Below are 24,437 nucleotides of genomic sequence, written 5' to 3' on the forward strand. Positions count from 1 at the left end.
AGCCACATGGATGGATATGTGAAATAATTACACCTCAGATGACAACATACAAATGACACTTCATCTTTATTTGATCTGATCCTGCTCTTATTGAAGTCAATGGGACTTGAAGTAATGGACTTCAGTGGGAACAGGACTGGACCTTAAATGGAGAAAAGTAGGGTTACTGCAGCTTGTGAGATCAAATGCACAAAAAATCAGGAGATTCCAAAAGTTAATGGTGCTTTCGCAATGCCAGCACAGTCACACTGCACACTCTGTATGTTATGGTTATGGTGGTATAAATTGTATACTAATAGAGGTGGATATACACATCTCAAGATTCTGATGCCATCACAAACTGATTAAGCATCACCCAACTCCATGGTATAATGGGAGTCCCCTTGAATGAATAGTCATATAGTACTAAGTGGCTGTTGTATTAGCCATATTCTCTTATAAAGGCATACTGTGCCACAGGCATCATCTTTTAGGCTTAATAAGTTTCCTCCTCCATTTACAATAATAGACTGTAGCTGCAAGGAAACCAAAGCTCTGCAGTTTTAAAATTTGTAAAAATTGCCATTAAAAATGCAGAAAGAGGGGCAACACCATCTAATAATTTCTTATTTGAAAATAAATTGGCAAGGTACAGCATCCCTGGAGGATTGTTATATTGCTTTTAAAATTAATAGTTCCTACAATAGCAATTTGGAGTGTTCTAATTTGAACTGGGTTACTTTCTACTCTCCCGGATTTGTCTTTGTGTATTGTGGTAGGTGACATTATGGTTTCATTATTGATCACAAATCATAATGCCAAGAGATAAATAGAAAACATTTATCATGTCTACTTTTTATTACTTGGAATACCTTGTAACAATGTTCCTGGGACTTTCTGTTATAGTTGGAAGCCTGGAGTGTCCAAAAAGACACAGTCATTGCATTTAGGATAAAGGATTTGCTTACGTTTTTGGGGTAAATGAAGGCCCATGTCTGGTTTCCTTTGCTGTCCTGCTTCCCATGTGCACTGCAGTATTTAACGTAAGCTCACTGAGTGGAAAGTCTATGTTTTTGCCTAACACCCTTCTGTACTGGGACAGACAATGCAAAATTTTGGCAACAAAGACAAAGAATTACTTTGGCAGGCCCATGACATTTTACTCTGATCATCAGGAAAGGAACATTGATCAAAAAAGAAAAAAAATTGGCTGTATATACACACACCTGCTATTGAGAAGGCAGTTGGACAATGAGGGAGGGGGAGATGGTCCGCCACAAAGATGTTAATACAAAATAAAGTGTTTATTAATGGTACTTCTACTGTGTGTGTATGTGTGTTACGACTGCATTACTGTGTGCTGCTTTCCTGGCAGTAGGCCCAGAAGAAAACTCCCTAGGCCTGGTTCTGCTTATGCACGGCTTTATACTGGTATACCTCCCCTGACAGCACAGGGGACACTCCTCATTCTCACTCTTGTAAGTGGGAGAAAAACGGGGGTCCTGTGCTTCCCAATGCAAGTCTATCCCCTCATTTGTTTTCTTAGCTCAAACATGAGCTGGGAAAGCACTGAACACTGAGCATGGACATTGAAATGTGCACCCAGGAATCCTGATTTGCTTAAATGTATTCAACATGCCCCAAACGGGCAGCTTTTGAACTGGAGCAGGCTCTGTATACTGGCCTGATACATTCCTCACCACACAACGTAGCATCCCTGTTTCCCTATGTTCCCATTGCTGCACTTGTCCATTCTTACTCTTTTTCTGTATTGTGCATAGGCCAGACAGCAACCCACACTTGATTCCTGATCTCTGAAATGCCAACAGATAGTGCCTCAGAGATCTAGGTTCTACAGAGTTTTGCTGCTTGCCCCAAAAGCTAGATGGAAAACAAAACTCTGTTAATATACATAAGAGATGTTGCTCTCCAGAAATGGAATCCATGGTGGCATATATGCCGTGAATAGAATATTTGTCTGGACCAATGCAGTCTCAGCTTGTTTGCCCTTACACCATCAAATTTTGTCCAGTCGGTAGCCCACACATTTTCCCCTTTATACTGTAGCTGACGTCATTCCAGCCTGACAGTACAGTGAACTGAATTCTTCTTGCTCGCTAGAAGAAGTCCTGAGCTATTCACAGCTCTCTCACGCTTCAGTTCTTCTTTGTTTGCCTTTAATTCAGATCCAGGCACTTTTCACCTATTGCAGCAATTGTTTCTTCAGTTGAAACTCCATCCTCCATGCAATCTGTCGGGGTTCTTTCTGAGACGCATCATTATCTTTCTATCCGAGGGAACATTCCTTCTTTGCAGTCACTGATCTTTCCACATGTGCCACATTTCTATTTTTAGCTCAACACAAAGGTCTCTCCCTCTGATCACAAACATCTTGGGTTGATTCTATTACACTGCTGTAAATCTACTGTAACTTCGCTGGTGAGTAGGATTTACACCAATGTAACTGGTCTTGTCTACACTGCCTTTTCTACCCTAACGTTTCCCCCAGTTGCTGTTATCTTTGCTGCTGCACTGATGGGAGCAGTGGTGTATGCAGGGCACTGGCCTTCTCGGCACTGTTGTGAGCAGGTTTAAATGACACCATAGCTAAAACGGCAGTGTATGGGCTACAAAGGAGCACAATTGCTACCTCTCATGGGGCTGTTGCAGTGGGGGAAATGGTAGAGATTTAGGAAAAATAGGCTAGCTTCAGTGCAGCTTTTGAAATCAGAATCTGGGTCTCTTAATCTAAAATCTCAGTACTCAAGTTACGACATTTGATCAATTTTTGACTTACGTTGGTCTGCAAAGTGCTGCCAAATGTGTCACATCCATCTTGATGTTCCATGGATTTCAACAAAAAGCCAGGTGAGGTGATGCAGCAGCAGCAAAGGGGCTAGAATGACAGCACTCTGGTGGCGACAACACCTCCCTCTTTCAAACAGTGATTCTTTCTCTGGGTTCCACAGAGGAAATCCATCCATTTTAGGATTTAAATATGGTGTTGGGCAAACTAAGAACAAGTGAAACCGGTCCCTGGTAATGGAATTATGAGTTTGAATTGTAACAAACAAAAACATTTCCCATTTTACAGGTAAGGAAACTAAAGCGCAGATATAGATGACTTGCAAAAGACCACAGTGGAAGTCAATGCAATCTCTCCAGCGCTTCTAGCTAGTCTTACTGGGATAAGTAATGGCATACCGAAGTTTCAGAAACACACAATACCATCATTTTTAAAAGTTATTAAAAAAACCCATAGCTGTCCTAGTGATTGTCAATGGCCCTTCATCCTTACAGGTAAAAGACCTGCATTTGGGATGCACCTTGAGTTGACACATCTGGCTTCTGACTAAGGGAGTGTCTGCTGCAACAGTTGGAACTGTTTTTTCCCTGGAGAAGAAATGACAATAATTTTGGAAGAAAGAGTCCATATAGGTGCTAGGATGGTGGCAAACAGCTGTGAGAAAAGTGGGGAATAACCAATGCTTGGGGACCTGGGGCATCAACTCCAGAAAATGGAAATGATAGGGCCAGATTGTGACACCCGTTTATACTGGCTGGTACCTTACTGCACAACTTTCCCAGATGATTTAAAAGGACTCATGGTGACAGGTACTGTTCAGTGTAAGAGCTCATACAGAGAGGGGGATTAATTTAGGGTCCGATTGTGATATCCGTACTCACACTGAATAGAACCTCACTTCATGAGTAGTCCCATTGAAGGAGACGTACTAAGGAGCTATTATTAAACCTGAGGAAGAACTTTGTTTCTATTTTTGTAATTTTAATTTTATTATTATTTGTTCTAAATAAATGTAAAGTAGATGAAAAGGTATTGAGTATGTGGAGGGAGGGGTCTAAATTGCTCACCCCTTCATCCAGCCTTTCTAATTTTCCATTTGTGGCATTGCTGTCTGTAGGAACTGGGTAGCAGAGCCCCAAGGAGCTCTTTTTAAAATAAAATCAGCAGAGAATTAATCCTTCTGACGCACTTGACATCACCTGTGCTGAAAACCAAAAAGAAAACCTAACCCCCTGCACGCTACCACCCCCGCTGACCAAATGAAACAGAGGGTGAATTCCTGGCCCCACTGAAACCAGTGGGAATTTTGTCATTGACTTCAGTGGAGCCAGGATTTCACCAAGAATGCTCAAGCCCTGCCTAGTACAAGGCCATTTTCCTGCACTTTGTTACAGCCACCCTGTTTCTTCTGCCAAGTAGTTTATTTACAAAAAAATTAAATGGATGAATTGCTGGTGGAAAAGTCTAGCTGGCAGCCTTGGGTGGCTGAGGTCCTCCATGCATCCAGATGACTGGTACAGGCAGGGCTGGCTCTAACATTTTTGCCGCCCCAAGCAAAAACAAAGAGCGCCCCCCCCACGAGCGTCGCACGGCCCCAGTCCCCCGCCCCTCCGAGCGTCGCGTCACGCCGTGCCACCCAAGTCCCCCACCCCCCCGAGCACCGCACTGCGCCGCCCAAGTCCCCGCCCCCCCGAGCATTGCGTTGTGCCGCCCAAGTCCCCACCCCCCTGAGCGCCGCGTCGCCGAAGTCCCCACTCCCTCAGCATGGCGCCATGCCTCCCAAGCCTCGCCTCCCCCCAGCGCCGCCTGGCGAACCAAAAAAACCAAAAACAAACCCCGAGTGCCGCCCCGTCCCAAGGTGCCGCCCCAAGCACATGCTTAGTAGGCTGGTGTCTGGAGCCGGGCCTGGGTACAGGACAAGCAGTCAACTCTAGGCTGTTCTCAGCATCACTTTTGCTCTCAGACTGGAGTTGCCTTGATGGAGCTTTTCCCAAATGGCTTTCTTGGTCAATTAATTCTACAGGAGTTCAGGTGTCAGATTGGCACAAGTGCCTCCAAGCTGTCAGTGTTTCCTTTCCTTCAGCAGTCGTGACCCCACTACTGGAATACTTGGCAGAGGAAGGATCTATAGATTAAGTCCTAAGTAACTGTCAAGTAGCAATAGCATAGGCTTGGTGCCAAGTAGAATCCTTCACAAGAATATGCCCTGCAAGCTCTTTGGAGACGAGACTTACTACCTTCAAGTGCTGTGTAAAAAGTGGCTGTGTCAATGAAGAATTCAGCTGGCTTGTCTTTCTTAAGGAGGTACTGTCCCCCCTGCTATGTTATGGATAATGTGTGGAGACTAGGAGCAGATCCTATGAAAAATATCCTATCTCCTAGAACTGGAAGGGACCTTAAAAGGTCATTGAGTCCAGCCCCCTGCCTTCACTAGCAGGACCAAGTACTGATTTTTGCCCCAGATCCCTAAGTGGCCCCCTCAAGGATTGAGCTCACAGCCCTGGGTTTAGCAGGTCAATGCTCAAACCACTGAGCTATCCCTCCCCCTGTTTATCCCAGCTGGGGATCTGCCCCTAACTCTTTCTCGCCCGTGTGGGTTGCTCAGAGTTTCATCTAATGAATACCAGCATTGCTTTCTAGCTCATTTGCTACTCACTTTATGAGCCATTTGGTGACAGCAGAAAACTAAAGCTGCAGTTGAAATGACTCCTCAACCACTGATCTCAACACTGATTTCAAGATTCTCATGCCTAGGTTCAGGACACTAGGAACTGTCTGAGCCCAATCCGCCATTTGCCCACTTCAGTTATTGTTTGGGATGCACAAGAAATGCAGGATCGGGCCCTTGGGGGTTTGTCCCGTGCGGGTTGCTGTGGCCGATAGGATGGCTATTATTCCTGACCTGTGTGAGCCATGCTGGTTGATGGTTTTTAATATGTGATGTGCCTAATGTGGCAAATGGCCGACACTATTGTGGTGGGTCTAAAGCTTTTCCTTGGTGTGATGGATCAGGGTGCCGCCCCTTGCCCCTATTCTTGGGCAGCGATGGCTCCACTAGTGCCCTGGTTGCGGGGGGGGGGGGGGGAAGGGGAGTGGGGAAAGGACCCGGGTCCACTCCCTACTCCAAGTCCCAGCCCCTTTTGGCTTAGAATCATAGAATATCAGGTTTGGAAGGGACCTCAGGAGGTCATCTAGTCCAACTCCCTGCTCAAAGCAGGACCAATTACCAACTAAATCATCCCAGCCAGGGCTTTGTCAAGCCTGACCTTAAAAACCTCTAAGGAAGGAGATTCCACCACCTCCCTAGGTAACCCATTCCAGTGCTTCACCACTCTCTGAGTGAAAAAGTTTTTCCTAATATCCAACCTAAATCTCCCCCACTGCAACTTGAGACCATTACTCCTTGTTCTGTCATCAGGTACCACTGAGAACAGTCTAGATCCATCCTCTTTGGAACCCTCTTTCAGGTAGTTGAAGGCTGCTATCAAATCCCCCCTCATTCTTCTCTTCTGCAGACTAAACAATCCCAGATCCCTCAGCCTCTCCTCATAAGTCATGTGCTCCAGCCCCCTAATCATTTTTGTTGCCCTCCGCTGGACTCTTTCCAATTTTTCCACATCCTTCTTGTAGTGTGGGGCCCAAAACTGGACACAGTACTCCAAATGAGGCCTCACCAATGTCGAATAGAGGGGAATGATCACGTCCCTCGATCTGCTGGCAATGCTCCTACTTATACAAGGCTTCACAGGCTTCTTACCCTCTTTCCCCTTGGGTAGGGTTTCTCTTGGTCCTCTGTGCCTGGGGAGTCCCTCTGCTCTGCGTGGGCAGGGTTTCCCTTCCCCTGGTATTCTGATCCTCTGGTCAATAACAGTACTCCACCAAACTACTATCAGCTCTCTGTCCCTTCTCCTGTCTGACTGAAGCAGGGTTTTTTTATTAGGTCTCTGGCAGGGCCTTAATTGGCTCCAAGTGCTCTAATTAACCTGTAGTCTCCTCTCCTCTCCTCAGTCCACAGAAAATAAGGCCCTGATCATCCTGGGGCTTGTATACCTCCCATCTATCACTATCCTGCTCCCCTCTGGCCCTGCTGTATCACACTAGAGACCACAATAACATGTATGTAGGATCACTAGTTACCCATCTGACTGCTGCTGTGTAGCTCTGAGCTGCTGCTTTTTCATTTTATAAAGACCAGGAGCCTAACCCTGTTATTGTCACTCACATGAGAGGATTTCAAGATTAAGCCATCCATAAGTGCCACACTTTTTAGGAATCTGTCCCCTTGTGCTTAGTAAATTGTAACTAATAATCATGGGTTTCCTTGCATGACAAATGCTTTTTTCTTAACGATGTAGGATGCCATTTTGTGACTTTTGTATTCATTAGTGATCAGAGCCATCCCTTGGGTAGGGCAAATCGGGGAGACCGCTCTGGGCCCCACGCTCTGGGGGGGCCCTGCGGGCTGGTGCAATTGGCCAGTGCGGTCAGTCCCGGAAGAGACGAATCCATCACTTCTGCCCCGGGCCCTGTACCCTCCTAGGGACGGCCTTCTTAGCACTCCAGGCTGAGAAAGAGAACCCCAGCTATACTTCTAGTTAATATACTACAACTACAGGTGGGGAAAAAATCCCTGCTATTGCAGCAGGAAAACAATGAGCAAGCAGAACGGAGAGTTGTAAAATGCTCAGAGTCCATGCTATCAACTGCAGCCATGACCAACAGTGGATGGAGTTTAAAGTATTCATCTGTACGGCATGGGGCCCAGATCTTTGACTGGGGTTCCTAGGTACATTAATACAAATAATAGATAGTAACAGTAAAACTTTTTCTGCCATCATGATGAAATTGCCATGGATTTACCTGCTGTAAGTGGGAGCATAACTTAAAGAATGACACCCATTTGCTAAGAAAAAGAGACTGGACACTGACTTCCTCATTTCATTTAATAATTGCTCAGCATGTCGTAACTACAGTAACAAATCCGGTGCTTGTTACAGAGGGAAACCATGACTGGTTGTGGTGATACACTTAAAATTTAGGGTTAGACTGAAATACTCTATGCTCTAGTTCCACTGTCACCCTTTTCTGTGTACCCTGAAGATGTATTCTCAGGCAGAAGCATACAGTAAGAGTGCACAGACTGTGTGTGTGTTACTGTATGAAAGTCTATGGGCCTGATTTTCCTCCTGACTTACACCACCATACACCATATACAGAGCAATGTAGGAGTAAAAGTGATGGAGATGAGAAAAGAAGCAGGCTTGGAAGAGAGAAAAAGGCTTTGTTTAGAATGGTATTTGCCACTTTCTTTTCGTTGTCAAGGCTAAATGAGATCAGCAAATTCCTCTGGGTCACATTCTGACCTGTTGTTAGGCACAACTCAGTTTCAATGGGAACTTCTGTGTGAAAACGAAAGGGCAAAATATGGCTCTTTAGATGGTAATTGCTGGGTTTCAGTGAAGCCAGTGGGAGTTATTCTTTTGACTTTGGTGGGGCCAGGAATTGGTCATAGGAAAATCCATGATAGCCACCACTCGTCTTTCTTTATTATTTAAAATATATTTGTATTTTCTTTCTTTCTTTCTTTCTTTCTTTCTTTCTTTCTTTCTTTCTTTCTTTCTTTCTTATTAAAATAAAACAAAACGTGCACTGGTGCCATTTTGATGTTGTTGAAAGTGGTGATAATGATCGCCAGGCTGTAGAAATGTTGTAGTAAATACTGTGTTTACTAACTCAACACTCTCTAGGTTATCACTCCCCACTGTGGTTATCACTCCACTTTCTGTGCCAATTGTGGTTGGCCCGTCACAGGTGCACATGAGGGGAGGGTGCCAAGAGCTTTCCTCCCCCCTACCCCACCTCCAGACTAGGGATGTAAAAGGTTAACCAGTTAACTGGTAAGCATTAGGCTTACCGTTAACCGGACCTTAACCATTAACCCCTGTGGATGGCTGCGCTGGGCCGGCCGGCGGGACCATGGCCCTGCCCCTACTGGGCCAGGTGGGCTGGAGCGGCCCCCACTGGGCGGGCCCACAGGACCCCAGCCATGCTGGTGGGCTGGAGCGGCCCTGGCCTCAGTGGGATCCCAGCCCCTGCCACCCCACGCCAGCCCGCCACCGGAGCGACATCAGTTAACACTTAACTGGTTAAACGATATAATTTTAATCGTTTTACTGGTTAACTTTTAAAACTGATATTTACATCCCTAAGCCAGATGACCTCTTTGCATATGTGCTCAGGTACCAGCCGCAACGTAGGAGGGACAGAGAACCACTGCTCCATGGTAGAGCTAGCATTAGCCTTTACAAGGTAACATTAGGAACATGGCCCCATCCCTTCAGCAAACTGGTTAGGCCTTGGTGGTGTGCGTACATGCACCTGTGTGCGCGCACACAGAGGGTTCTAAAGGAGAGGTGTCCAGGTGCAATCTGGTGGTCCAATGGGTCCTGAACCCCTGTAACCCAGAGGAAGGATAAAGCTGTTAGTCTGCAGTTTTTTGCTGGTGAAAACAAACAATAAGCAATTTCTGTTCTTCTCAAGGAAGATACAGGTATAAGCAAATAGCACGTCATGTTTGTGTGGCTTCATTTTTATCTTTTAAAATTTACATAAATGTATCATATATGCTAACTAGTTGAAGTCCCTTTCTTCTCCATTGGTTCCTAGAAAGGTTTCCATTGAGACCTCCAGTCTCACTAAATTTGGACAATCCAGCCTGAAGGGTTTTAAGAGTTGTGCATGATTTTGAACAAGTGACTCCCACTGATTTCAGTGGAAATGGCATAGCTAAAACCACGTGTGCCACTTAAAGAGTGTTGGGTCCAATTCCGAGGTTGCTTGTGCAGTCACATAAGGGCCGAAGGCAGCAGTAACATTCTGTTTCCCTTGTGTGGGGGGCCAGATATGTGGCGAACCCTAGAAGAAGGAATCCACACCTGCATGCAAGGGAAATGATTTTTGGTGTGGAATCTCAGCAGGATAATGTGGAGGGAGAAGGCAAGCGCTTGACTTATACTTGGTGGTTCACACACTAAGAAGCTATGTGGCCAAAACTACATGTGAGGACGGGCACTCCTGGACTTAACAATATCTTCAGTATATGGGTACGTTGTCTGGTGCTGCGGCTCCCCATACCTAGCAGTATCAGTTGCAGGTTGGCTGCATGGGATCCTTAGTGCTAAAGTATGTGTTGGATAGACGGATCCTTTCCCCTAGCCCCTCTGTAGGTAAAGGCTTTGCTTGCAGTCTTAAAATTGGGTCCCTGAGGGAACAGTCTGCTTTCCTTACTGAAAAGGGCAATCCATACATAGTAAAATGACAAATGTTTGCCAGCAAAAGCGATTTAGTAGTGTATTAGCAGTTCATCTGTTTCGTCCTGCCATAACAGGAGAAATACAGAATTCCACAGAGGGATGAAGAGGGGATGGTAGGATGGAGAAATAATGAAATAAATATTTATTTAGATCACAATGGGAACAGTATCCATAGTGCCTTATAAGAGGCTGGTTACCAAAAAAAAAAAAAAAGGCAAAGCACACTATAGACAACTATGGGAATTGGTGGGTTTTTTCCTCCTATTAACAATGCTGTACAAATGAAGATTTTATATACTAGTTCTGCACACGGTAAAGCATTGATTTACTTAGTTTGTACACTCCTTTATTTTGTATAAACATATCAGTATTTTTACTTTAGAGTCACACTATGTTATAGTTTACAATGTTTATTTTAAGTACATACAGGATATTGTCTCGCAGATTTAATTTAAGGTGCAGTTTATCAAAACCTACCATAAGGATTATTTTCTTCTCAGTTCTCTTTGGCACATTTCCAGGTTTACGTAAATACAAAAGTGTAGAGTTGAATTTACTATCTAACAATCCAGGAACTTGAATATTTTGACAGCATGTAAATGTAATTTTGTGTTTACGACAAGCTTATTTAAGAAAAAAGAGACTTTTGGGTATGAATTTCAATTTGCTCTGCAAATCAGATGGCTGACATGACGTAGATATGCAAGGCAAACAGTTTGTTCTTAACAGCGATTCCTCCCTCTGGGGAATGATGTTGCACCATGGAAATATCGTATCCAGCATTGTATAGAATGCTTGACATTATGGAATGTGTTTATGAAGAAGCCCATGGTGATGTCGTCACTTTGTATAACAAGTCACTAAAACACATGGCTTCTTTAGTCCAGAAACTTTGATAAAACAGTACGATTTAGCTGGTAGGGTTTGGCACTGAAATGGTGGGGCATAGGGCTTTTGCAGCTGCAAAATAACACATGTTCAACCAAGAAGTTAAACCAAGGAGCAAACAAACGAACTAGCTCTGTAAAAGCTTAGCTAGCCAGTAGCATCTCTCTAGAAAAAGGAGTGCCTCATCTACACTTGATATTATGTCCTCCTTTTTCAGAGCAGAAAAGATTTGGAAGTCACCCTAGGAGTAGCTATTTTAATCTTCATGACCTCCGCCTGCCCTGCATCTGAGAAATACTAGGCTAAAATAAAAAATGGACAATACTGAAGCTGTCTTCTTGCTACTTCCAATCGAGATGTTTTAATAAACTATCAAAGTGGACCTAAGTTGGCAGAGAATTTCATTTTGCAATAATTCATTCAAGTATAAGAAGAGCAAACCTGTAGCAATTTGCTTCACATGCAGAGTTCAATTCTGCTCTCTGTTGGCATTCATATGGCGGAAAAATCAACTATATAACATTAGAAGCTTTTCCTTGACCAATAACTTCCAACAAGCATAATGCTTAAAATAAAAGCAACATAAAACCTCATAAATGTTAAAACACTTATTGCAGAACCCTTAAGGCCTGTTTTCTTTCTAAAACTGTTTGCCCTATGTGTTGTTCACTTCTGCAGCTGGTTTGAACAATTTGGCACATTATCAAGTTACAGTAGGTGTTTTATATGCAGTGTCATTTGTAAAAATGTGAAAGGCAAAAATATTAAGAAGAATTCCATACAGAGAGTGGCGGAATGGAAGAGAGGTGTGAAGCACTGCATTTTGCCCAAGAGAAGCACATTTGCTTCACTTCACTGGCCTGGTTCTAACATCCAGCTTATGAGCTAGATGATTCCAAATAGGCATTCCAAAGCCTCATCCATCTTACAGGATTAAAAAATGACAAATTTTACAACTTGCCCACAGGGACCAAATGCTGCGAATCCAAACAGTGGGGGAAAAAACGGAAGTCTGTGTATCAAATCAAATATACTCAAGTTTGTTGTTAGCTTTTTCTTAATTATCCTTCAGTGCCAACGGAACTGTAGGCTTCAGAACTGTGATGTCTGGGTGAATGATATGGTGTCAGATTTATCTATGGCAAAACCTCCATTGACATAGGATTTCTTGGTCTCCGGTTCATCATTATCGAGTATTGTTGTTTCCAAGGCAAAAGGATTGACTATGTTGACTTCAGAAGAGACATCCATTTGCTCTAGCTCTCTTTTGGAGAGCTTCTCCACAATCCCTGCACCAAAGGCATCTCCAAGGACGTTTACCATTGTTCTGAACCGGTCCCTATGGAGTAAAAATGTTGTGTTAGACATGCCAGGATTTCTGGTTCCAATGTGCTTTCTTAGAAACTGTACGTTATTTAAATACAAATATTTTTTATTAATCAGTTTAAAATTAAACTATACTGTAGACACTGAGCCAGATGTTATACTGGTGTAACTCCAGTGGGTTTACTTTGGATTTTCACTGGTGTAGGAATTAGGAGCAGAATTTTTTCACTCTTTCCTCTAGGCAATATTAATTTGAAAAAACTTGGAATTATTGGTACTAAAAAGTGATTTTTTTTAGAAACAGTAAGTAACATTACATTTCTGTTATGGCAGAAGTTACCAGGTGGCGGTTACATGTCGTTTTACAAATAGAGCTCGGCAAACAAGTGATTTTTTTGATTCTCTGTCCTGTTTCCACCCCCCCATCTTCCCACCCCTCCCCCCCCCAAAAAAGAAAAGAAAATCAGTTCAGGTCAAACTACATCTAAAAATTGTGAAACATTCTGGCAAATTGAAAAAGTCAGTTTAGGGCTAAACAAATTCATTGTCTGTTGTATTGACAATGAAAAGTCAGAGGGGCAGGAAAAATGAGTGAGAATGCCTCTATACCTGGTTAGAGTGCTGCTAGAATGTGGGAGACCCAAGTTGAAGTCCCTGTTCCAATGACTGTTTATACATAGTCGAACAGTATAATCAGGAGAGATCCCTTAACCTAATGGCCAGGACACTATCTTGCAATATGGGTGACTTCAGGCCAAGGGGAGAGTTGTAACCAGGCCTCTCAAACCCAGGTGAGTGCCCTACCAACTGGGCTAAAAGTTGTAAGAGAAGCCACTGCTGCAATGCATCAGAGTCCGGAAAAGCCTTTTTGGGGGGAGAGTGGGAGGGGACCAGGGTTGTCAGTACTATTTAGTGAATTGACACAGTTCATGGTTGGTCAAAACTGTGTTTTGGAGGAGAATAACTATTCCTCCAAATTTTTTTGCCCAGCTCTACTTACAAGTTCTTTTTCATGTGAGCACTATCCAGTCTTTGAAGAAATGCTGTGCTGTTGGTTGTTTTATTATGAAGCTTTTGTTTTGTTTTTTGCAAGGGGCGGGGGAGCTCTGGTGACCAGCTGAAGAGTTTGCTCTCTGCCTTAATCGTTCCAACTGGAATCAGTTTTCGTTGCAGAGTTGCTCCCTGGGAAGAGGGCAGTTTTGGCTGAGAGTCCAGAAAGAGGGGTTGCCTGTGTGCTGTTTGTCTATCTCTGTTTAAAAACAGGTGTCTGAAGTGTACATAAAACAAATTACACTAAGAAATAGCTGGGCACCATGTCACTGGTTTCCTCTACAATGAGAAACTGACCAGAAAGGCACCAAATTTCCTGCTTAATAATAAATAATAATAATAAATAATAATGCTACCACTTGGCAGAGGAGTGACCATACTTTGTCGTGTAGTGTAGTATGAAATTTGGGGCCAGATGTAAATTGGCATGGAACTGGGACAGGGAATGTGAAAACTAGTGTGTCTGTTGTTTGTTCCCCCGGCTGCCAGCTGTTGGAGGCTGAAGACTTTCCTTCCATGTGACCTCTGCATGGTTGAGACATTTTGGGGGATGTTGATGCCAGTGCATGGGGTGGAGGCAAAAAGCTTTTCAAGATGGCCACGATAGTGCCTCTGGTGGTAATACTTGCACAAATGTTTATTCATGGTAGTTTTGTGACTATTCTTGCAAATAAAAAGTCAAATGTTCCCAAATACAAAGGATTGCAAACACCAGTGAAGTGTATCTATGTTCTACTCACAAAATACTCTTGTATGGATACCATGTATCACACGAGGAAGCGCCTGAGTTAACCCTGTAGTGAAGATGTACCTGTAGAGGTGGAGCTGTGCTGGGAGCAGGAAGGGAGAGGAGCAGTGCTAGCTGAAGGCATTACGCTAACATAGTGTAGGTGGAATGCTTCTGGGAAATGGGGGAGCACACTGAAGAGCAGCCCTTGCATTAGCTTTTGAAAGAAACAGGCTCAGGTCCTCAGCTGGTGTAAAATAGCTCCGCTGACTTTGGTGGTATGCTATGTGATATGCACCCGCTGAGGCTGTGTGTGGGGCACGGGTCACTTGCTGGAAGATTCTCTGCACCTTGAAGTCTTTAAACCATGATTTGAGGACTTCAATGGCTCAGACACAGGTTTGATACAGGAGTGGGTGGGTGAGATTCTGTGGCCTGCGTTGTGCAGGAGGTCAGACTCGACGATCATAATGGTCCCTTCTGACCTTAAAGTCTATGAACTATGAATTGTGTGCTCCTTCAGCAAATCCTTCCAGGTGAGGTGGTGTGGGAGGCCTGGCTGCTAACTCAGCCCACTCAGAAACACAGCCCTTTGCTGCCAGCTGGCTAGCAACTCCCCACTTGGGGAGCGCAGCTGGAACATTCTGGCTTCTTTCTGCACAGGAACGCTTCCCAAGCCCTGTCCTGCAGTACACCCATGCTGAACCCCATCTGAACACACTAGTGGAAAAATCAGCCTGATGTTAATTACATTTTAAAAAATGAATTAATCTATTTAAGATGATTGAATCAGAAAAATATTTTGTTTGGCACGGACTCATTGCGGAGCTAGGTACTGCAGAAGCAGCTGCCTCTTCTCTGCCATGCAGGTGCTATCATTAGTCATTATCTTTAGAGCTTTGCTGATAAAGGGATTTTACTTTATGGATCCAGTTTTGTGTTATTTGTACTAAAACTGACTGTTGCTTAAGAGTGGTAGGAAATCAAATTTCAGTGCATATAAATGTAAGATTGCAGAATCCAAAGTTCAAGGGAGGAAAGAATCTGCATAAGACACAAAACACTAACTTAAAAAGAGGTGGAATATTACCAATTTACAGGCACTGTGCTGTAAAGTTAACTGGCTGTAAATATCAGTACACTGGTTAAAAGCACATAGTGTAGAATTTTGTGATTATACTGAATCCTTAGGAACAGCCCATCTTTTCTTTTGCATGATGCTCTCTCATTCAGATTCTCTTCCTTTCAAGTAATTTCACATTGCTGATGTTAACTAGAAGATCACAGGTCCTGGTTTAACAGCTATGGCAACAACAAACTTCTTTAGGGGATTCCAGGGTAGGAAGGTCTGGTCTTGAAAATCTGCCCTATGAAATATATGGTATGTGGTATTATAAAAGTTTTATGGTTCCTGAGTTTGGGACTGGTCACATTACTACTATGGGTAGCACAGTAACAGCCATCTAAAGGCATCTTTAGCACTGAAAAATCTTTCTATTTAAGGGCATGGCACTTCCCAGAGGAGGGTTTTCTGGTAAAAGCATTCTGACCTCTTCCAAACGCTTTTCATGCAAACAAAGATAGGTTATGTGTGAGTTGTCCTAGATTGGCTCCCCATTGTGGGTTGGATGCATCAGTCCATTGGTGAGGGGATGGGAGTTTTGTTCATTGAGGGGAACTTCGTATGTCTAAATTAAATTTAATGGGACCCTGATAGTACAAAACACTTCAGAAATGTACATAATAATAAAAACAAATGACAATCCCACTGCCCTGTTCATTTGTTTTCTGTGGCTCAGTGAAGATGGCATAGACCATCAGTGGTTCTTCCTCGCTTGTATGTCTAGACTAGGACATAGATTGTGTATAAAAACATGAGCTAAGTTGTGTTTATAAATTATACTACATTCCTAGTCTAGACAGGGCCTTAGGGAGAGGATTCCACTGTTCCCCCATCTGTTAGCCCACTTTGCAGATACTGATTGACAACTCCAGAGAGTCTCAGGCAACATTGAGGCAGCTGACAGCTAAGACGACCCTGGAGAGACTTTATCTGGCTGTTTTGGGAATACAGGAATAGAAATGCTCATCCTGTTGTAACTCTGACTGCCATCAGCTGTCTGACCGTAACACACAGGAGGAATGGATGGCTGCACAAAGTGGGTGGCTCACAGATCAGAGATTTTTCCTGCTATGGTTTCCTTTTTTTTAAGAGTAATACTTGGTCAAACTTTTCACCTATAGGTCTCTAAGCCTCTTACAAAGTGGGTAGCACCACTATCTCCAAATGACAGATAGGGAAACTGAGGCACAGAGCAGCTGCTCTGCTCCAGCTAACACTGTACATCCATGACAGTCAGGACCCAGGATCTTACTCCAGTCTTCTACTCCAGCACCTCATCATGTTGCTTCCCTGGGGCTTGGGTGTCTCATTCTTAATCAGAGGATACTTTCTCCTCCATCAGTCCAGCACCTGGCATTAGGGGTGCCCCAAGATAACCAAATGGGCAAGGCCAAAACTTTTGAGACCTTTCTTCCTGGAGAGAGGTCTGTGAGTAAAAGGCACATGACAAGCTCCCAGGAGATCTTTGTCCCTCCCCTGGAAAAATAGCTTAACGGGATCAGGAAAGTTTTCATGAGCTGGAAAGGGGGAATCAAGGTGTGTGTGTGTGTGTGGGCGGGGGGCATGCCCATGTCGATCTTTCAGTGTGGAGAGCAGCTCACGCAGGAAAGAAGTTGCCACTGCAGAAGCCCTGTGCGACTGTACATTGGACATGTGCTTAGAACTTTTCCCTTCTAAAACAAAACAAAAATCACAGAAGTAAAGGGTTTGCTTTGTGAAAATTAGCTGGAATGTTATGTTTGTGGCTTGCATCTGATTACTGCAAATAAATTATGTAACTACCATAACATTATTTTACAAATACCCTCTGATTGAAATGGATATTTTTGCTTACATTTTTCAGACATTTTGTAGTCTGTATATTTTGAGTTAGATTTTCATGAACTGAGGCCATTTTCTTGTGTACTCTGTATATGCAGTTACCATAACTGCATTGGTGAATTGGGGCACATGGGGGTATAAACAGGTATTTAACTATTGAGGTGCATATGCAATTGTGGTAATTTTTGTATGTATAGAGTGTACAGATCTTGGTCCTTGTTTTTTTATCAAAATCTGGCCTTGTATGTCATCTTCACATAAAAGAATAATAAAAAGGGCCCAGATCTGATCAGACTGTTAGCTGTTTTGATTAACAATGATGTTGTTTATATAATTGTATTACAAATCAGATGTGTGGCAGTGTTATCTTATTTTCAGTTAATTTTTAAACATATTATTGAACAGCCTAGTTAGAAGGAGACATAAATTCAGGGTTAAAAGTCCGGTCACAGATGTTCATGCACCATGTATAAAATACACTACTGAAATAATTAAATGCTGAATATATTAAACTTACAGAAGCCAGTCAACTGCTATGATAAGGGTAACATCTTCAGCAGGCAGCCCAACTGCGCTCAGAACAATCACCATGGTGACGAGTCCAGCCTGGGGGACCCCTGCAGCTCCGATGCTGGCTGCAGTAGCTGTGACACTAAATCCCAGACAAATCAGTGAAAAGCCAGTTTGAAAATGTCCTCCTCCTGCGTGGATTTCTCTGCTACATTCACAATTGTGTGCTCATTGAAATATAAAACTAATGTTTAAAAATCTTTCTTCATGCCAATCCCATACTTCACTGGGAGTTATACCTGCATAGAAGCATGTGGGATCCAGGGCCCCACTGGGTTTCTATCATTTGCAGATGTTTTTATCAGCATTGTTGTTGACATAGTGGCTGATCACATTTAGGGGTAGATCCTGGCCTTTCCTGGGGCAGGCAAACAAGGTGTACAGGCTATGGAGCTACCATGGTTCTGGTGCACAGGGCAATCACCATGGTGACTATTCCAGCCTGGGGGCTTTGGAGCTGTCTAAACAGCAGCACTGATGAGGAATTTAGGAGGGGTGAGGGGCATGGCCAATGGGATTGCAAAGTATGCAGATCTACTAGACAAAATGTCCAGGTTGGGGGTGTACTGCAAGCTTCAGCTGTTACTGTACCTACAGCTTCCAGACACTCTGGCCCCATGCACTGCTACCTCGTTCCCCACCCCAAATTCCTAGATAGGTCCTCTGTGCAAGGCTTATTTACTGAGGATTTGTGGAAGAGGTGAAAATTTGACCCTTATTGCTAAGTGGTGTGAATGACAGGTGTGAAATCAGCAAGATTCTATTAGGGTGCCTGAAGTAAATCCACAATTCAGTAACAAAAATTAACAACCCAACTCATGTTATGGTATCACCCTCACCTAATGGTAATTATTTTGCCAACATCCAACTCTAAGTCATTAAGCTGTGCAATAAACACAGCTGCCACAGCTTCATATAGGGCTGTTCCATCCATGTTGATTGTAGCTCCGACTGGTAAAACAAATCTGGTAATTCTTTTGTCGACATGGTTTTTTTCTTCTGCACAGCGAAAGGTGACAGGCAAAGTTGCTGAACTGGGTCATAAATAAACAAACAAATGAGCACCACACTACTAGGATGCCTGTTTTTTTATTAATCTGATGTACTTTTTTTTTTTTTCCCAAGCCAAACTGCAGTCAAATTCTGCCCTGGGGTGTAAAGGAGAATTGTGCACATACAATGAAAGTACAGTTTGTCCCTTGAATTGAAATCATAATTCCCATCTCTTCTAATTCCTGGAACAATAACTGAAAGTTTTAATTATTCTTAAAATAACACAATAAAGCAATGACACAATTTAGCTTCAGATATTTTGTGAGCAATGAACTAATTTACAGCACTATTTCCTGGATTTACACTCAAGAGACTAGAAACTAATCTCAAAAGCATTGGTATAAATCCAGGATAACTCCATTGTAGTCAACAGCACACTTTTGGGTGCTATATAAAAAATAATTATAAGAGTAATACTTCCTCTAGGTTTACACCCAATGGATTTACAATGGTTCATGTGAGATCAGGACGAGAAACACAGGCAGCAATAAAATCAGAGCAACAGATAAACTAAAGAGATGATGATTACAAAGTATATTAATGCTAGAGGGGAAAAAATTATTTTGATTACCTGGAGGAGATCATGAGGGCTGTCAGAAGTGCCTGAGCCATCCCTATGGCAAACTGAAAAGGGTTTTTCCTTACTGTTATTAAGTAGATCAGTGGCAGAACTACAACGGAATGGATTGCAAGTCTGCAAAAGAAAACAGCCTGTTCAAATAGTTAGATCTATCTGATCTCATGGTCTTAATGAGGAGGTGTTAACCTGTGTCCAGTTCTGCCCTCAGATACCTGTGTGCAACTCAGATTGACTTCAATGATAATTACATGCATGTGTTCCAGGGCAAATTATGCCCAATTTATGTTAGTAATTTTTGGACAGATGCACTTCTCCTGAAACTTTTTTTTGGGGGGAGGCATTATATGTCTCTGTTTTCAATGTACAATATGAAATCAGATGAACTAATTAATATGTTAGGATCAAAGTTAAACTGAAGATGGTAAAACAAATAAAAGAAATGAAGAATATTTAAACAGAAGAACAGGGGCAGTGTTGAAAAAGTCCAAAATATTCTTATAACTAAGACTAGAGGCTAGAGCTAAAAAATGGATTAGCACTATTAAAAAGTATTATATCACCTTTGGAAATATTTTCTGATTGGGGTTAAAGGGAAATTTGGTTTACAGATGGGTTTTCATAATGGCTTTGATTACATCCATCTCAACATCACATTTTTGTACTGTGGGAAATTGCAGATGTAAATTTGGTTCAAATTCTACTCTGTTAAATTAGTGTAAATCTCGATTATATTCAACTGAGTTATTCCTGATGTATCCTGGTGTAAATGAAAGTATATTGCCCTACAGTACTGAATGTTGTTAGATGCTGAAGGATTGTCATTTAACACTGTTACTTAGATCACTTTTATTTGTATTGATAGAATAAGGAGGACAAAATTCTCCCCTCAGATATATGTGAGCAACTCCTGCTGAAGTTAATTGGAGTTGTGAGCATGTATCTGAAGGAAGAATTTGGCCCTGGGTGTTTTAATTACTATACTTGCCTAGCACACATCTGGTAATCTGAGCATAGAGGTCATGAATGTGTATGCTGTAGCTCCTTTATCGGCATTGCCCTTATATAAATCGATGGTACGCCCATATCTTGAATACTGTGTACAGATGTTCTTGGGAGCACGAGTGTGTTTGCAACACCATTTAATGATCTCACAGCAGCTGATAAAGATATTGAGAAAGTCTGGGACCACCTGTTCTGCCAAAATCAGGCAATTAACACAGCAATAGCTACCTACGGAACAGAAATTTACAGTGGCACATAAAATGGGGAAGTTATCAGACTGTAGGAAGAGAGATCTGTTTTACACCATTGGACTTCATAGTTTTTAATCTGTAATGTGAGTGCTTGGTCCAGCAAGCAGAATGGAAGTGTTGAGAGATTCTGGGGGCTAAGGAAGTGGATGGAGAAGGTTTTTTACTCTTTGTAATATTGGAAAAAGGAACTTTTTCACCTTTCTTGTAAAAGCAAATTTAATGATCATTGGCCTATAAACAGGATGAAAGCAGAATTTTAGGGAGCTGGTTAAACCATAAGTGTGAAAAACAAGATTACAGTATATATCTAATCATTTAAGCCAAATTTGGACAGACTGGTTGTCTCTAAAAAGTCTGAACCAGGTGTTTAACAGAAAATAAATCAAGCCCTTTATGATGATGCACAGAAAGGATATTTTAAATCCAACACAACAAGTGAATAAAGAGAGAATGGAAAGAATGTTATGTGCTGGTGTTGGGACCTCTTTTACAAAAAGTTACTAAATGTAAAATTTTCTATAGGGCCTAAGTGACTTAGGGCTTAACAACTCCCAACTGACAAGCACTTTTGAAAATTGTATTCTTAGGTATTGTTAGAATCAGTAATTAATCAGAATTATCCCAAGTAAATATGTTTGTGCTCATCTCAGTACTCATGCCAGTAATTTAGTCATATCTTGCTCTACTATTTATGAAAATTTATTTCCATAAAACTTCCTTTCTCAGTTGATGATAAAATGTTTACAGTTAAAAAAAAAAATCCTATCAGCAGCAAGAAGGGAAGTTCTGGGAAATAGAGCTCTTCCTGAGATAGAAGCCTGTTGCCCAAGAACATAGAAAAACATCAGGATTTATGCAGTTCTTTGCTTTTTAAAGGAGCAGAAGGAGCAGATTACAAGGACACCACTTAGTCCCCTGTCCTCTCCTCCCCAGCTTCACTTTGGGCCCTGGTTCCTCTGGCCTGCTCATGGTGCATCTTAGGTCAATTCCTCTTTCTTTAGGCTGCTAAAGTGTCCCCATTTTAACACATCATCTGTGAGATGGAGAAGTACACACTGGGGTAGAGAGATACTGGGGAAGACAGAGAGTGAAGGAGGGAGACATTGGAACCAATTAGGGTTTGGGTGGGGGAGACACTGGGAGCAACATACCCTTGGATGACTTGAAGGAGAGACATTGGGGGTGAGATGCATTACAACAAATCTGAGAGTGAGACATAATGGGGTTCAGAAACATGAAGACGTTTGGGGATGTGAGAGAAATTATACAGGGATTTGGGGGAGTGGAATAGAGGGAGAGAAAGAGACATGGGGTGATTGAGGAACACATTAAAAAGTGGAAGGACAGAAGAAAGAAATCTGGGAAGAGATGAGATAGGAGATGGGAGCTGGAGACAGGAGAGGGACGGAAGGGATGGAGTGAAAGGAGTGTACAAAGACAGGGACAAAGGATAAAGGGTGAATGCAATGGAAGTTGAGGGTGTTCTACATCACACATGGATAAAACCCAAAGAGAAGCATAGGAAAAAAATGAAAAGATGATTGCAGAAAAATCAGAACAGAAACCTGCAGAGAAAGAGGAGACCAAAATATAAAGACAGAGAAGAACAAGAAAGAAGGTCAAAATGGAAGAGATTAATAATGAAAACCCAGCTGAGTCTAGGGGAAAAATATAGTAATGAGGATGAGGAGGGACAACTACTGTGCTCTCCTACATAGTAAAGGGGAGCTAGGTATTTAGCTGCCTAAAGATGGGAGAAGGAAGAGCAGGCACCTTTCCCTCTCCCTGCTGTCTAATGCCAGTTACATACATTGTCACCCTCACTTCTGTGAATCTTGTCATTAAACCCTTTCCCTTCTGTTCACAGTTGCAGAGAATGTGCTGCCCTTTGCCTTTCCCCATGGCTCTCTGCAGAGTTTCCCATAAGTTCCTGCATAGTCAAGGAGTGTGCATCATTGGGCCTTGCAGAGTGAGAGCCTATTCTCTACAAAGCTGAAAAGTCAGAGCTCTTGACCTTCGAAGGAGCACTTGGGGACGTATTTACAATTGTTATGCCCTGGGGCATTTGGCTGCTATCGAAACAGAAAGATAGTATGCGTAACAATACTTCATTTACAGTGTAAGTACTCCAGGGCAGGGAGTGTCTCTACCTGTGTGTTTGTACAGCACCCAGGAAGACAGGGGCCTGATTGGGGGCCTTAGGGTGCTACCACATAACAAATAATAATATTTAGTGTCCTAGATAAAACTGAAGTCAAAGGGCAATAATAGTCCAGAAATATCAGAATCAAATATTCCATTTCTGAATATTTATATAGTAATTACATTTCAAACAATCATTATTTGAAGTTTAAATTTTTTCTTGCTAGTCCCAACATGAAAGTGTACACAATTTAAAAAAAAACAAAAACTTTTGAAATAAAAAACCCAGTATCTAACAAAGATTCACTAAAAAATAAAGATCAGATCCTTCCATTTCTTTTTCGAGTGGCTTGTGCTAAACCCATTTATACTACCTTCCCTCCTGCTCAGTTTTCAGAAAGCTTGTGAAATGCTTTTGAAGAATAGTGTGTGCCTGTATACAAAGGGGGCAGAAGCTCTGAAGCTACTTTGGATCTGGCCTCTAAACAAAACATGAATAAATCATCAGTATGCTGATGAAATTTTGAAGAGCTGAAGCTTAAGGCAGTGAACCAACACAATCTGGATGCTATGCTTCAGTGCCTTGGAAACAGACATTTAAATACACCTAACTTAATGGTACTGTAAGCATGTATTTATCTTTCTAACAGTGTTCTTTGTGGGATATTCCTCAGAGATGTGGATTATCTATTGCTATAAGATAAATTGCTTACAGCAGTTAAACTGTCCTTTCTAAGGCCCCAGACCTGCAAAGGGATTAGTGTAGTGTAAGTGTCCACACACGAGGAGCACTTTGCAGAGTCATGGGGTCTAAAATAGATTTTTTTTTCTTTGAGTTGCCCTGGATTAAAATTAGAGAGTAGATACTGCTTTTGTGGCTTTGTCAGCTACTCTTGTCTTCAAGAACCAATGTCTCAGATCATGCCTCCAAATCAATTCACAGTGTAGACGCTCTGGATGCAAATTGCCTGCTCTGTGTGGAAATGGGGCACAGCTGCCTTCCTCTCCCTCTCCCACACAATGGAGCTGGAGTTAAGCCACCAGAGGCTACCACTGGTGTAGGGGCACAGGTCCTCGATGCAGATCACTCTCACTTCCCAAAGATCCGTAGGGAGCTACCAAATTTGAGGAGGGCAACGCATCCTTGTCAATAGGTTGGCAAACCCGGGCCACCAACAAGAAGTTGGCGGGAGCAGCAGGGTTCTTCATACCAGGAGACTTCCTTCCCTGGCCCCATCTTTCCTTAGTGGAGGCATCACCCCATTTTCAAAAGCAACATACCTACTGAGGAGCCAGCTAAGAGAGAGGGAAAGTACTGAGTTCCATATGCACCTTTTCATTTTATGCTGCAAGCACTGGTGCTGGAACTAGGGGTGCTGGATTGAAGCAGTAATAACAAACACCAAACACTATGGTTTCCATCATCAGCACCCCCACAATAAAAATTATTCCAGCACCCCTGGCTGGAAGGCAGCTGATAGTTTAAAGTAAAGGGTGCACTTCTAATGCAAACTATCCTCAAATGACTTTATAGACGGGGTCTTTTCTCAGATCTTATTTTTATATCATTCTCTTTCTGGGTATAGCAGAGGCTGGTTTCTTGTAGATAAGTAAAACCTAATAAAGTGTGGTCCAATCAAATCAGACATTTTCATTTTACCTTCAAGGAACGACATACCCGCTTAGTACTGTAGCCATATAAAGACCCAGTTTGCGAAAGATTTCCCAGTCCTCAACTTCTATTATCTTCCCAGCAATCAAGAACAAAATGCCAAGTGGCATATACCTACGGTGCACAAAACAGCT

General features: G+C 42.6%; 1 protein-coding gene and 1 long non-coding RNA gene across 2 annotated transcripts in view; one reads left to right on the plus strand and one right to left on the minus strand.

The window, feature by feature from the left end:
* Positions 1–24,437, plus strand: part of LOC123373161 — a 76,379-nt gene that overhangs the window by 7,114 nt on the left and 44,828 nt on the right. The gene's annotated exons all lie outside the window — the stretch shown is intronic.
* SLC1A1 (solute carrier family 1 member 1) overlaps positions 10,302–24,437 on the minus strand; it is a 70,651-nt gene continuing 56,515 nt past the window's right edge. Inside the window, exons 8-12 of the mRNA XM_045021997.1 lie at positions 24,310–24,417; positions 19,228–19,350; positions 18,443–18,637; positions 17,551–17,685; positions 10,302–12,325 (exon numbers count right to left, since the gene is read on the minus strand). Coding sequence (XP_044877932.1) covers positions 12,079–12,325; positions 17,551–17,685; positions 18,443–18,637; positions 19,228–19,350; positions 24,310–24,417 — 808 coding nt within the window. The 3' untranslated portion in view covers positions 10,302–12,078. The remainder of the gene's footprint in view (positions 12,326–17,550; positions 17,686–18,442; positions 18,638–19,227; positions 19,351–24,309; positions 24,418–24,437) is intronic.

Source organism: Mauremys mutica, chromosome 6 (genome assembly GCF_020497125.1).
Source record: "Mauremys mutica isolate MM-2020 ecotype Southern chromosome 6, ASM2049712v1, whole genome shotgun sequence".
Classification (NCBI taxonomy): Eukaryota; Metazoa; Chordata; order Testudines; family Geoemydidae; genus Mauremys; species Mauremys mutica.